The sequence below is a fragment of the Carex rostrata genome, chromosome 31 (genome assembly GCF_964058835.1).
Source record: "Carex rostrata chromosome 31, lpCarRost1.2, whole genome shotgun sequence".
Classification (NCBI taxonomy): domain Eukaryota; kingdom Viridiplantae; phylum Streptophyta; class Magnoliopsida; order Poales; family Cyperaceae; genus Carex; species Carex rostrata.
In genome coordinates, this window is record NC_135948.1 from 2,469,893 (window position 1) to 2,484,074 (window position 14,182).

General features: G+C 32.2%; 1 protein-coding gene and 1 non-coding gene across 3 annotated transcripts in view; one reads left to right on the forward strand and one right to left on the reverse strand.

Moving 5' to 3' along the window:
- The first annotated feature begins 995 nt into the window (after positions 1-995).
- The window catches only part of LOC144547300 (pathogenesis-related thaumatin-like protein 3.5), a 58,247-nt gene continuing 45,060 nt past the window's right edge, over positions 996-14,182 (forward strand). The window contains exons 1-4 of one of the 2 annotated variants that reach the window (XM_078295911.1): positions 996-1,271; positions 1,494-1,945; positions 2,037-2,287; positions 2,993-3,565. In XM_078295911.1, coding sequence (XP_078152037.1) covers positions 1,211-1,271; positions 1,494-1,945; positions 2,037-2,287; positions 2,993-3,170 — 942 coding nt within the window. In that variant the 5' untranslated portion in view covers positions 996-1,210 and the 3' untranslated portion in view covers positions 3,171-3,565. Of the gene's footprint in view, positions 1,272-1,493; positions 1,946-2,036; positions 2,341-2,992; positions 3,566-14,182 lie in introns of those variants that run through there. The other variant, XM_078295912.1, reaches the window with a different exon arrangement.
- Positions 2,754-2,827, reverse strand: TRNAV-CAC (transfer RNA valine (anticodon CAC)). Its single transcript has one exon. It is a non-coding gene; the product is annotated as a tRNA-Val (tRNA).

A 14,182-nucleotide genomic window follows, 5' to 3' on the forward strand; every position in this document is an offset into this window, starting at 1 on the left:
AATAAATGATCTTTTGTCTCAATCAAGGTTCTAAATAGCGATTATAGCGGCATAGCGGGGAGACCAAAAAAATAAAACTATTGCGAATAGCGTAGCTATAGCGGAAGTTATCACAAATAGCGATTTTCCCTTTTCAAACTTTATATTCTATATTTCTACTAATTATCAACATAATCAATATTAGAGAATTGATGTAACAACTAAATGACAACTAATCTAAATCTATACTTTTTATGAATTACGCAAATAAGAAGGAAAAAAAAATCTAAAAAGTAACATTATTTAATAGTTTATACTTCATGGTATTACATATTATAATAGATAAAGAGCAATTAATTTTATAAGGTAAATGAAGTCAATATACATATTTAAACATTTTATAATTATAATAATAATTAAAACCAGCTTTCAATTGAAATGAACAATAATAATTTTACAAATGAATACTATAAAAAGAGTAATCAAAATGAAGAATTAGTATTTGAATATTTCTCGATATAGAATGATAGAATAAATCACAAATAAAAATAGAAGCATATACTTTGGTTTAGTATACTTATCGTAGAAAACCATGTAGTATTAGAAATAAAAATAGAAGTACATAAGTTCATATAAATTGCTAAAAAAAAACTATGTAATATAGCGGTAGTTATAGCGGGTCTCATATAGCGGTAATAGCGGTCGTAATTGAGTTAGCACAATTTTATCTCATAACTTAGCGTTTATGGTTCAAAAAAACTATAACGTAGCTATAGTTAGCTATTTAGAACCCTGGTCTTAATAAATATAATACATTGGAGGTTTGGAACTCACATGTAAACTTCAATTTACACGACCTTTTACTTGTACAAAAATATTAATAAACTAATAGGGACAAAAAATATAGTAAAAAATTAAATAGATACTCTGTTTTCCTCTGTTGTCAGTTGTCACAGAGCATGCCTGCACAAAACCCAAGCCTCTACGGCTCTACCGGGTACCGAGTACCGAGTGAGAAATAGAGAGCCGTTGCCGACATTAAATTTCTAATGGGAAAATATCTGACCAGTAGGTCCCGTAATAACTAGAAGACGAACAGAAAAAGCCATTGCTGAACACTTCCTCTATCTATAAATATACGGCCATCCTCCCATTCCATTGTAAACTCTCCCATCAGCTACTCGAACTTCTTACGTCAAAAACTAAGGCGGTTTCTTTTTTGGGAATTGTGATGGCCTCATCTCTTGATATTTTCACTCTACAAGGCGTGCTTCTATTGCTATTTGCACCAGGCAAGTAAAATTACATTTCTTGCAATTACAATTGCAAGTACAATCACCCATTTTTAGTATACTGTAAGAACACGAGTGATATTATCTCTCTGAATATATATGTGTGTGAAAATCTTGCACCGATGAAAGAAAATATAATGTACAAGCCTTCCATGCCTCTGTTTCCATCCTTATTCCCCTGTTTCTATGTCCTCTGTTTCTAACTTCTAGTTCTGTTAACAGTTGTATTATCTGCTTCATTCACCATGACAAACAATTGTGGATACACGGTATGGCCTGGTGTTCTCTCCGGTGCTGGTACGGCTGCTCTTGGCACAACTGGCTTCTCTCTCTCACAAGGCGAGAGCAAAACCCTCGATGCACCTACCAATTGGTCGGGTCGCATGTGGGGACGCACGCTCTGTACTACCGATTCTACCGGTAAATTCACTTGTGGTACTGGGGATTGTGGGTCTGGTAAGATGGAATGCTTAGGCGGAGGTGCTGCACCACCGGCCACACTGGCTGAGTTCACCCTCGACGGTTCTGGTGGGATGGATTTCTATGATGTGAGCTTGGTGGATGGTTACAATGTACCAATGCTTGTCGTACCTCAAAGCGGATCGGGAGGGGGCAATTGTACCACTACAGGTTGCTTGGTCGATCTTAATTCGGCATGCCCGATGGACCTTAAAGTAAATACATCAATTCTTTTTCATGTTCACTGAATTTAGTTCTTATTGTAATTGTGCAACTAAATTTTACATATGTTAACTCCACTTTCAGGTGGTTTTACAAACAGAAGGCGGCGGTAGCGAGAATGTGGCGTGCAAGAGTGCGTGCGAAGCATTCGGCTCCGCTCAGTACTGCTGCAGTGGCGAATATGGAAATCCTAACACGTGTAAGCCGTCGGCATACTCGCAATTCTTCAAGAATGCATGCCCGAGAGCGTACAGCTACGCCTATGACGATGCCACTTCGACATTTACTTGTGCATCGGCAAATTACATCATCACATTTTGCCCCAGCACAACCAGGTATGTGTATATTACTATATAGCAACTTTTCTTGTGTTTGTTTATTTTTCTCTGTGTTGTTGGTGGTTTGTAGTAGGAACGTAGGAGAGCTGTACATAGAAGAATTTGTTGCGTTTAGGTTTGGCCGTTTGGCAAGTGTAGAAAAGTAGGAAAATTAGGAGCATGATATAATAGTTTTGACCGTTGTTTGGTGTGGGTATATCTGTTGGATCTTGATACTTGATAGCGATTTGTTACATTTGTATTGCAGCGTGTAAATCTAGTTATTTTGGTTTCCCATTATATCATATCAAGTCAAAATGATAGGGTCGGTAAATTAATTAATCGGTAGCTGAGGAATTAGATTTGCATTAGGGCAAAAGGTGAATTCCAAATCTCTTAAAAGTTGCTTGATTTTCTGCTGCTTAAGAAATCAAAAATAGAATTTTTAATGGGCCTACAATGTTGCCTAACTCTACGCGTAGTGTGTCTGAGCCCGGGTTCGAACCGGGGACCTCTAGTGTGTGAGACTAGCGTGATAACCAACTACACCACCCAGACAACATGACAAAATTTTCTATAGTACTATCAATCCACGATCAATTAATGCCGGATACTTCAAGCACAAATGCATAATACAGTGTAAACCGTCTATTTTTTTTGCCTGTAAAATGCATGATTTTTTTCATGGATAATTTATGTGGTTGTGTTTTTACTCATTGACAGCCAGAAAGCAGCTTCAGGAGAAAACCCACAAGCAGCTGGAGTTCCATTGACAAACAACACCAATACGATGGTATATCTAGGCGGAGACCAGATCAGCTTCGCATCTCCCGTTTCCTTCCCCAAATCTCTTTCCTGGGTTCTTCCTCTTGCCGCTTTCTTCTTACTCCCCTTCTTCTGAGCCCTGATTCGCGTCTCCAGGCTTACGCGCGAAACGGTCCGAGACAGATGATAGCCGTTGAGGCGGTGACGCGTCTTCGTCTGAAGTGGGGCCAGTCTGGTCTTGTCTTTGTCAGTCCTCTGTCCTTTTGTAAAAGAAACATCGGGGAGTGGGTTGGGGACCAAATACTCTGACAGATAAACGGACAGATATCAATGCCACCAGTATCTTCTTTTAATGTATTATATATTATATATTTTTTTTATTTCTTTAATTTTATATTGCCATATCGGTGATTAAATTCATTTATTTTATTGGGGTACGGTCCGGGTGCAGTTATAATTAATATAGCGGGAATAGTTTAGCTGAGGGAGATATTTTGAGTAGAAAGCAAGCTGAATTTTTCATATTACAGATTAATGAGATATTATCTTGGTTGCGTTCAACTTTTATGTGTATCCATATCCATCTTTCTATTATCTTTGATATGAGTAGTTAAAGAAATTAAATTATGATGATGGATGATGTATTAATTTGCTTCAGTTAATCAGTCTGCTTTAAAAGCACATACGAAAAATTACTTTCAAATTCTGTATCCGTTTATTGACCTGTGACTAATTGTATTTACTACATAAAGCGCCAAACAGTTGAACACAGTCAAGATAATACTACTGTCATTTTCATCAAAAGTGTACATCGTTGTTTATATAATTAATGTTTGAAATTAACGTTGAATGCCTGCCTCCAGACATTAGCAAGGAGAAGAAAAAAAAAATACCATTTGAAAGGGAGAGAAAGAAACAAGTATGATTATTTTTCATGAGTGAGGCGATTATACTATTTTTAAAATTATTTTTACTATTTTTTTTAGATAGTTGAAAATTCACTTGATCTAAAAATTATAGAACATTAAAAATAGTGATTTTCTTATCTATTTATAAAAATAGTAAAATAATTTATAAGAGATATAAAATTTAGTCTGCATGTATAATTTCATATAAATGTATAATTTTCATATAAAAGTTATGTATAATTTTGAAAATAAAATTATTAATTTTAGCACTGACCAATCCGTACTACGGTACAATACTATACTCATATGTCTCACTTTTATTATACAATAAAAGCATATAAAAATTAAATTAAATTGCAAAATAGAGTTAAATTGTAAATTTTAATATTACACAACAAATAATGTTACATACGAGACAAAATAAAATAACAATTAAGAAGGAAATTTTTTTATCAATGATGAGAACCAAATCAAAATATAGATAATATCCCATTTTATAGTGGCACAGTAAATATTTGAACACGATATGTCTGAAATTATTTAAAAAGTTAAATGACATATCTAATGAATTAGAGGAGGGTTCAAATGCACCCAAATTTTTTTGCACCCAAATGCACCCTATCTTTCAAATTATTTTTCTCTGTTTTCAAAGTCCGAATAGTCAATCCGAACCGTTAGATGTGATCTATATATTAAGATGTGCTTGGAGACCAAATTTTACATTTTTTGGAATTTGTTTACTATTTATTAAGCCACTTTGAAAATCGCTTATTTTACATTTTTCGGACCTTTGGATCAGCGATTTTCAAAGTGGTTTAATAAATAGTAAACAAATTCCAAAAAATGTAAAATTTGGTCTCCAATCACATCTTAATATATAGATCGCATCCAACGGTTCGAATTGACTATTTGGACTTTAAAAATGAAGAAAAAGAATTTGAAATATATAGTGCATTTGGGTGCACAAAAATTTGGGTGCATTTGAACCCTCCTCAATGAATTAATGGGTCCTATACTCCTATATTCAGAATTATCTTCTTTGCTTTTCTCTTTATAATTTCTGTTCTACAACCGATTTCGGCCAAAGCAAATGTATTTATTTATTTTAAATCAGATTTTTTTTCTCAAAATAATGACTAAGTCAAAGTAAATGCATTTTTGAACCAGGGATAGACACTTCATCCATTTAGAAGTAGGTATATAAAAAAAAATAGTACTAATTTAAAAAAAAAAAAAAATTTAGAAGTAAATACTTGCTTACCTTTGAACCTTCATAGATCCGTCCCTGACACCAGATATCTAAGCCTCAATTAGTGAAAATACAACACAACACTCACACTTATACGGGAAACATTTTTATTGAACGCTACCTGCAATATTTTTCTCGCATTGTGAAATTTTTTATTCCTTTGTTGACACTCAGCCCGTTTCATTCTTGCTGCCAGATTCCAACTTTTCAATCCGTGCTCCCGACAAAGTAATCTGGTCAAGTAATATGTTACCTTTTATTTTCTTTAATAATGATACTTGATTTATGTACCATCAACCATGATAGCGGCGGAGCTTGAAATAATTAAAGTAGGTCAAGACGGTCAAGTATTGTAATCATCTTGTAAAAATTAATGACTTTCAGAGGTTATGTATATTATACTATATTTGACTTCTCATGCAGGGGCGGAACTAGAAATTGAATTTGGGAGGGGCCAAGCCATCGAAAGACGAAAGAACAACCTAGGATTTGAATTTGGAAGGTGCCAATTGGTATGCATATGTAAAAAATCATATGAAAATGTGCGCTTAGACTATATATATAAGCAATATCCTGATTTTATGGGGGATGTCTGCCCCCCCCCCCTCTCACCCCCTTGGTTCCGCCCCTGTTCTCATGTACTGTGATGTTGTTAAAATGAGAGGAGAGAATTAATTTTTATTTTGGCCTACACGAAACTCCGCTCCTACACAAACCTTTGATGTCTTTTGAATTTTTCAATATACTAAGCATTTAAAAAAAAAAAAATTAGTATATATTTAATCAAGGACGAATCTACATTAATTGAGTTAATCAGACTCAATTAATTTTTATTTAGTTTCAAATTTATCTGTTTGTACATAATGTTCTATATAGTTTAATAGTAAAATGTCAAATGTATTGATAAAATTGATATTCATATTTCACATTAAAAAAATTATATGATTGATTTTTAATATGAATTTTGATCACATAATTTGAAAATCTAGCTCTGACGGTATTTTTAGATAGGTAGAAAATCTAGCTCTGACATATGTGTTTGGAGACTAAATTTTATATTTTTTGAAAAAAATTTACTATTTTTTTATATAGGTAGAAAATCAAATATCTGAATAGTGCAGAATTTTTTAGATCAAGTGATTTTTTACCTATCTAAAAAAATAGTAATTTTTTTTCAAAAAGTATAAAATTTGGTCTTCAGACACATATTAATATGGAGAACAAGATACACGGTTCGGATCGACCGTTAGAATTTTGAAAACTCGAATATTGAGGCATAGTACTGTATTCTTACTAATATTAATATATCCTTTGTTGTTGCACAAGTTGCGGTTTAATTGATTTCATCAAAACTGACGATTTTGCTTCCGATGAACAAAAGTTAAAAACATCTACGGGCTTGTAAAATCTAAACTGACATCATGAACTTGTTTTATATACGCCGATACGGAGTCACAGTCACATTTGATTAAAGGGAAATGAGAACACATTTTTTGACTTGTAGCATGCATGTCATCAGTCAAAAATGACATGGTGCTGCGTGTATCCTTCATCTCGTTTGCTGTCATCCTACGCAGCTCTACACCGAGCTTGATTGGGACCTGATTTTGTCTTCTATCTCCTTCGGCAAAAAGAAACAAACTAAACAAGTAAACAAAAGCAACAAATATCGTTAAAGAGGAGGAAAAAAATCAAAAGATTTCATCAAAAAAAAAGAATCAAAAGATTGTGTATTTGTGTGCGCTCCGCTATCACACCTCCAGCAGTCCCGCTGTCCAGCTATCAATCACACTATTTTGCGTAGGCATCAATAGTTCAGAGGCTGTCAGACTTTCGAAGTTACATAAGTCAAACTGACATTGTAGGTTAATTTTACTGTTTTATTAAGTCAATGTTAGATTAATAATTTTTAAAGTAATTTAATAAATAATAAATAAATTTAGAAAAATATAAAATTTGATCTTGAAGCACATATTAATTGGAGTACAAGATGAACGGTTCGGATCGACCGTTAGAATTTTAAAGCAAATACTAACAGGACCGAAGGGGATATAATGGGCTTAGAATGGGCCTGGCCTACAAATATAATTTTGTGATTCTCACTTATCTGAAGGTCCAATCGTAATTATTTATTGGTTAACTATATTTTTTGTGCAATGCTTTGTAGCTACGATGGTTGCTTGGAAGTTGGAACATAGCTAACTTCTATTTTAAATCATATATACATGATATATGTAAATGCAGAATATTCTGGCTAACTGGTTTTTGTAATTATTATATTTTAGAAATGAAAGAGACTTCAGCCTTTTTTAAGAAAAATAAAAATAAATAAATGTAAGTGCAGTAGTGTATACAAAATACTATCCAGAATAAATTTGCATTGAATTGGTACACTGCACATCTTGCAATAGCAATAACATATTCATATCGAATAAACATATTCCAGTGAAGAATAAGATTTACATATCAATAAAATATTTGATAAATTGTAATTACTCAGTCGTAATGCTATTCTTCTCTTTATCAAAAGACTCACGTTTGAAACTCAACGCTTATACTAGATGTAAGGTAAAGAAATTTGACCCTCTAACTCATACTAAAAAAAAGAAAGTACTCGGAAATATTTACATCTTCACTGCATCAAGATTTTTCTAAAAAAATGTAATTTTACTCGGAGATATTTTAATCTTCACTGCATCAAGATTTCCGCTTATATTATGATAGTAAAATATAAAATTTGGTCACCAACAATATTTTAGTATGTTGATCATATTAAGTAGTTTGAATTGATTGTTTAGACTTTGAAAATAGAAATAATGATGTGGATTCATCCTCATAATTACATTAATATTTAATAGCAATGCTCAGACACTGCGCTATTGTGTAATCTGCGCCTTTTATCTATTTAATTTTCCTGTTTTTTGTTCCCCTCGACGGAAGGCAACGGGTAATAGGAATTATCCAATCTCTATCAAGAATAATTTCAGAGAAATCATTTTGCTTGAATTCGTTGTATGAAGGCAAATGATTGGTCATGTCCTATCCCTTTCAATTTCATTTTCCTTCTAACTATGAGCCCCACGTTGAAGGTACACCTGTAAAATACAACAAAGGGTCTTTTATTTGCTTGTAGGTATAGCTAATTTTATACTACTTTTGGCAGCTACCACTACTACAGAATAAGTGATTATACACAGACATAAATATAAGAGTTACATGAATTTTCTGCCGTGTGGAATACGAGGGTGTAAAAATCCCTGAATATTTACACACGAATATTTATCCGTGTGCAATTATCGAGAGCTACACGGATTATTACATAAACAACCGTATACAAACGCTTGCCAGTGTCGCTCTCAAAATAACCGAACTACACGGATTATTACATAAATAGCCGTGTATGATTACTCTTTCTACACGGACATTTAGCTAAATGTCCGTGTACGATTACTCTTTCTACACGGATATTTAGCTAAATATCCGTGTACGATTACTCTTTCTACACGGATATTTAGCTAAATATCCATGTAGCTCTCTTATTTTTTTTTTATGTTTAAATACCTTTCTACATGGACTTTAGTTAAATGTCCGTGTAGAATTATTTTCTTTTCCAATTTTTTTTTAATGTTTAAATACCTTTATATACGGACTTTAGTTAAATGTCCGTGTAGAATTGTCCTTTTTTTGTGTGGCTAGCCTCCAATTTTGCTAGCCATTTAAAATTAGAATTCCAAAACAGAGAAACATTAAACAGAGGCCTTTTAAACTAAGAATTCCAAAACTATACAACAGTATAAATAATTTATGTACACTAAATTATACAAAATTATACAAATTCATATTGAGCATTACAAAATTTAAATTGAAACCACCTTGCCCCCATACATCTGTCATCGTCGATCTGCTCCTTGGTGTAACACTTTTGCTTTGGTCCATACTACAATTATAATTTGGTATTAGTTAGTAACAAGAAAAAGTAGAAGATTACAATTCATGCAACATATATATATACAAAGCCTTTTGTACATGCAATCTCATGTGATAAAACATAACATATACTCCTCACGATCCAATACAATGTTTGTATAAAAGTTATATCCTTACCACTTGGGCTCAAATTGCCAAAACGCTTGGTTATGATCTAGTTTGGACCGAAATTTCATACAAACTAAGGCGTATTAGATCCAACATATCAAAAAAGAGTATGCATGTGATCCATGACATGATGTTTCTTGGTTAAAGATCTTCAACATATTGCATCTCCAAATGACATTCATCAACATATATGTGCATACATAATAGAGAATAAAAATTCTCAGTTAAAATTTTCGTTCAAAATTATAAGAAAATATTTATACATAAAATTAATTGAATATGTATAGCTTTTATACGAACCACTGGAAATCAATTTCGTAAAAAAAAAATTATTGCATATTATATGAATTTATGATTGCTCTGATATCAAATAATAGTCTTAATAATTCATGACGTGTTTTGTAATTAAAAAATACAAGCAATCCAGAATCCGTAAATCCAAAATAAAATAGCAAAGTAATTTAAATCTTACAGTTCTGAAGTGCAAACATCTTTAGGCAGAAGCGTTAGTACTGATCTTCAATGGTTTTCCTCAGATCTGATGATGGAGACCTTAGGCGTTTTCTTTACTTCTCACTTTCAAAGATCTCAGATCCGGCCTCCTTATGTGCAGAAATCAGACCAACATTCAATACAGAGAGAGAGAGAGTATTAATTGATCAAAATGGCGCTGAAAGGAGAAGGCCTTTTATATAACCAAAACCCTAAAATAACATTTCTACATGGCTCTTTATTAAACGTCCGTGTGGCTCTCTCAAGGCTTTCTACACTGTTATTTAAACATAAAACCGTGTACAATTTTTACATTTTTACACGGCTCTTTATATAAAGGTCCGTGTAGCTCTATGAAGTTTTCTACACTGTTATTTAAAAAAACATCCGTGTACAATTCCTACCTTTCTACACGGTTCTTTAATAAATATCTATGTAGCTCTCTCAAGGCTTTCTACACTGTTATTTAAACAATAATCCGTGTACAATTCCTAATAAACGTCCGTGTAGCTCTCTCAAGGCTTTCTACACTGATTTTTTAATAAATATTCATGTAGAGATCCCATTTATGGTCCCGTTCGGCAACACATGGTGGATTAAATAATAATCCGTGCTAAGGAGGGGTTGTTCGGTAAGCTAAAGGAAGGGGCGAAGGATTAAGATGGCTAAAGGAAGCTAAAGGAAGGGGGGGAGGTGCCTTAAGGAACGGGCAAGGGATTAAGATCCGGGCAAAAGGAGGCTAAAGGAGGTTGTCTTAATCCGCGCTAAGGAACCGGTGTTCGGCAAGATTAAGTGGCTAAGGAAGCTAAAGGAGGCTCCTTTAGCCTTAAGGAGGCTTAAGGAGGCCCTAGCCGAACGGGGCCATAGATATTTTGGGCTTTCAAATAATTAAAATTTCTACACGATTTTTATATAAAATTGTCAAATCCATGCACAATGTTTAGTGTAGAATGACCATTTTTGTAGTAGTGTACGTAGGCAAATAAAAAACCTTTTAGTTCTTTTACTTCATTTGCTAAAGATAAGAAAAAGAAAGATAACAAAGAGAACTTGTAATGAAAGAGATTCTTTCCCTCCTTGTAGAGGGAAGGAATTCTTGGAAACCTATTGGTGTTTATTTACTGGTTTGTTGCTACAAAGTCAAAAACAAATTCTCACCTTTTCTCTAGATATGATATATAATGGTCATATCTTGCTGTCTTATCCCGTTATAGGAAGGATAAAATATTTTCAAATGGCAGGTTTGGATGATTGTTAATTAACGCCTAATGACAAAGGTCTCTTCTATGTTTTTTCACAATATCATTTTAATTTCAAACTGATGGAACTTTGACAGTTTAACATAAATAAGAATTCGCTTTTAAAATTTCAAATTTTTATTGACTTACAAATTTGTATATGGATCATGTATATTTTTCATGATTTTTATTCGGATCATGAATTAGATTCGGATCCGAATCTTATCTATTAACAACCCTATATCCGCGTTGCCGACCTTATTATCATTAACTAGCTAGTTTTGAGACATAAATTAACTTTGTCATTCCTCTTCAATAATTGAACAATTAATTATCTTACTTTTTAATTGATGATATGTATATATATTACGATAATATGAGTGAGGCTACTATAATATTCATATTACAAATCGGTTGTGGATTCATATATCTATTTGTAAAATTCAAATGATTAAACATGATCTTCACATGAAAATATATTTGAATATCAAATTTTACGTTTATCAAAATTATCTTACTATTTTGTTAGATAGAAAAATCATTATTTTCGGATGGTCTAGAATTTTAAAATAAGGTGTTTTTCTACCTATTTAAGAAATTGTTAAAAAATTAAAATATATAAAATCTGATCTGCAAAAATATTTTTATATGAAAATAATATTGAATAATTAAGATCAACTACTTAAAATTTAAACCATAGAGATTTGAGTTCATAACACGGATTTCTCTGTAATATGCATATTACCAGAACCTCACTCTAGACACAGGGGTGGACAGGGGAGGGGGGGCTGCCCGATTAGTTAATAGATTTTTAAATCCGATAAGTTATTTAAACCCGATTCGATAATCTCCTGCCTCCCGGCTAGTCCCCGAGTCCTCCCCTGTCTAGACATATCATATTAAACAAAAGCAAATTTTTTTAATGGCAGACAAAGTTGCCTTCAGTATGAAAATTGATTTGTGCTACGTACGAACCTACGGTTTTAAAATAAGCGCACATGTTTCCTTGGGCTACGAGGCCTACAAGGCTACAAGGCTGGATAATGACCGCTATTGTAATTGTGACTAGACTGACTCCTGACTAGATAACGGCCCACTTAATAGAAGAAGCCATAATTATTTTAATGCTAAATTGCATAAGAAAGATGATCATGTTTATTAGAAATAATAACATCTAACCAAATTAGTTGTGTGATTATTAATTATATAATAAATACCGTAAACATATTAATATCATTGATAATGGCATGTCATGATACACAACTTTTTAGTGAAAAATGACTTGTTATGATTGATGAAGATATTTCAGCAACCATCCAAGGAGTTAATTGCATTATTCATTTGTTTTATTCAATCTCATGCTACCTAAACTGAGAATATATAACTCGTGATCATGCATGTATATAAGCATGATGAAAGGATTATTTGTTGTATTAGGTGTTAATTATTGATTGTTAAACTTTACCAAAGGCAATGATAGGTGCTTGGTGATAAAAATATAAACAACTATGATTGATAAATTGGCAGATTCCCAATAGAAGTCGTGGAAAAGTGACCTTATACATATGTATATTGACAATTTGACATTAATTTTTTTTAAAAAAACAAAGCGGTACAAATTATATATCTGATAATCATGCACGCAGGTCCATTTGTGTGCATGAATTTTGATGTACTGCAAAATTTGAACCATGTATGATTTCAAATTTGTACATGGTTATCTTTTCAAACGCAAAAGTTTGTACAAGAGAATCTATTTTCAATGCATAAATAGTGTGAATTATGTACAAAATTTTAATATACCGGAAATAGTTAACCAACCATATGTAAATTTAGTCATTTGCAATGTATTGAAATTGATATGCGTAAAATCTACAATGCAGCTTAATTTTCATGTGAACACCCAAGCAAGCATCAGTCGTTACTCTGCAAACGATATTTTTTTATTCCTCTATAATTTTTGCTGAAAAATTATATATGAATTAAAATAAAACCGTACCAAATGTGACCATAAAAGGGAAGCTATACCTCCCCGGCTCACGTTTTGTACAGGGAGTACAGGATCATTCTGCTATGGTCTATGGATCACCATAGAAGGAACGACTCTTTGTGAAGCCCGTGAAGTGTCTGTCATAGCTAGTCAGGAAACTTGACAGTGATGGTTTTACCCATTTATTATGAGATTAACATTTTAAATTTCATCAAAACACAACCAATTAATGTAGTACCAAAGGTCACAATTCACAACTCACAATAAATGGAAAATTTTGAATTCAAGGACTTGGATGATAATTTATCATAAACATCAAAGACCGGAGCCAAAATGTGTAGAGAGCTGTAGGACAAACTTTTTGGGTAAGATATAATTTTATAATATTTTAAATATTAAGTATATTTTTATAATTTTTGCTGAAAAAAGTACATAAATGAAAGCGTAATTTAGGATATTTTTATAATGAAGCATAATTTTATAAGCTCTAATCTCTGGTAGAAGGGCTATTATCTGAGGTATAAAAACCAGTTTTGGTGATTTAATAACTTGATATACTTTCAGAACAAAAACAATTCATCTAATATATATGTATGAAATTTTCTCCAACTGCATGCATTAGTATAGCTTATGTTCACAGAAAAATAAATGTATGTTTTAGAATTGTTCTAATTAATAATTATATTTGTACGAGTATAATACTTGAGGTATAATTGTCAATTTCTGAGACTTAATCATTTAAAAAGACATTAGATTTTTTTTTTCTAAAAAATATATAAGGGTAAGGCTACGGTGCTATGTAAGAAATTTACTGTAAACGCTATACTATGCCTATTATCTCAAGTAAAAAGAAATGAGTAATATGCTATTTTTTATGTTAAAATTGATATATATTAATTTTTTTATAAGTTCTAAATGTTATTTGGAGTATAATAGTCAGTCTTGGTGATTTAATCAATTTTAAATTTGTTGTGAATAATTGAAGATATCTAATGTAAATGCAATTGCTGAAGTGCATTGTGAGATATTTTATTTGCCAAAAAAAAAAATAATGTATTCTTACAAAATTGATTTGATAATTATTTGTGAAAATATTAGATAATAATTTAGGTATAATTGACATTTTTATGGTTTAATCACTAGAAACGCCTCCAAAAATAATAAAATATATATTCT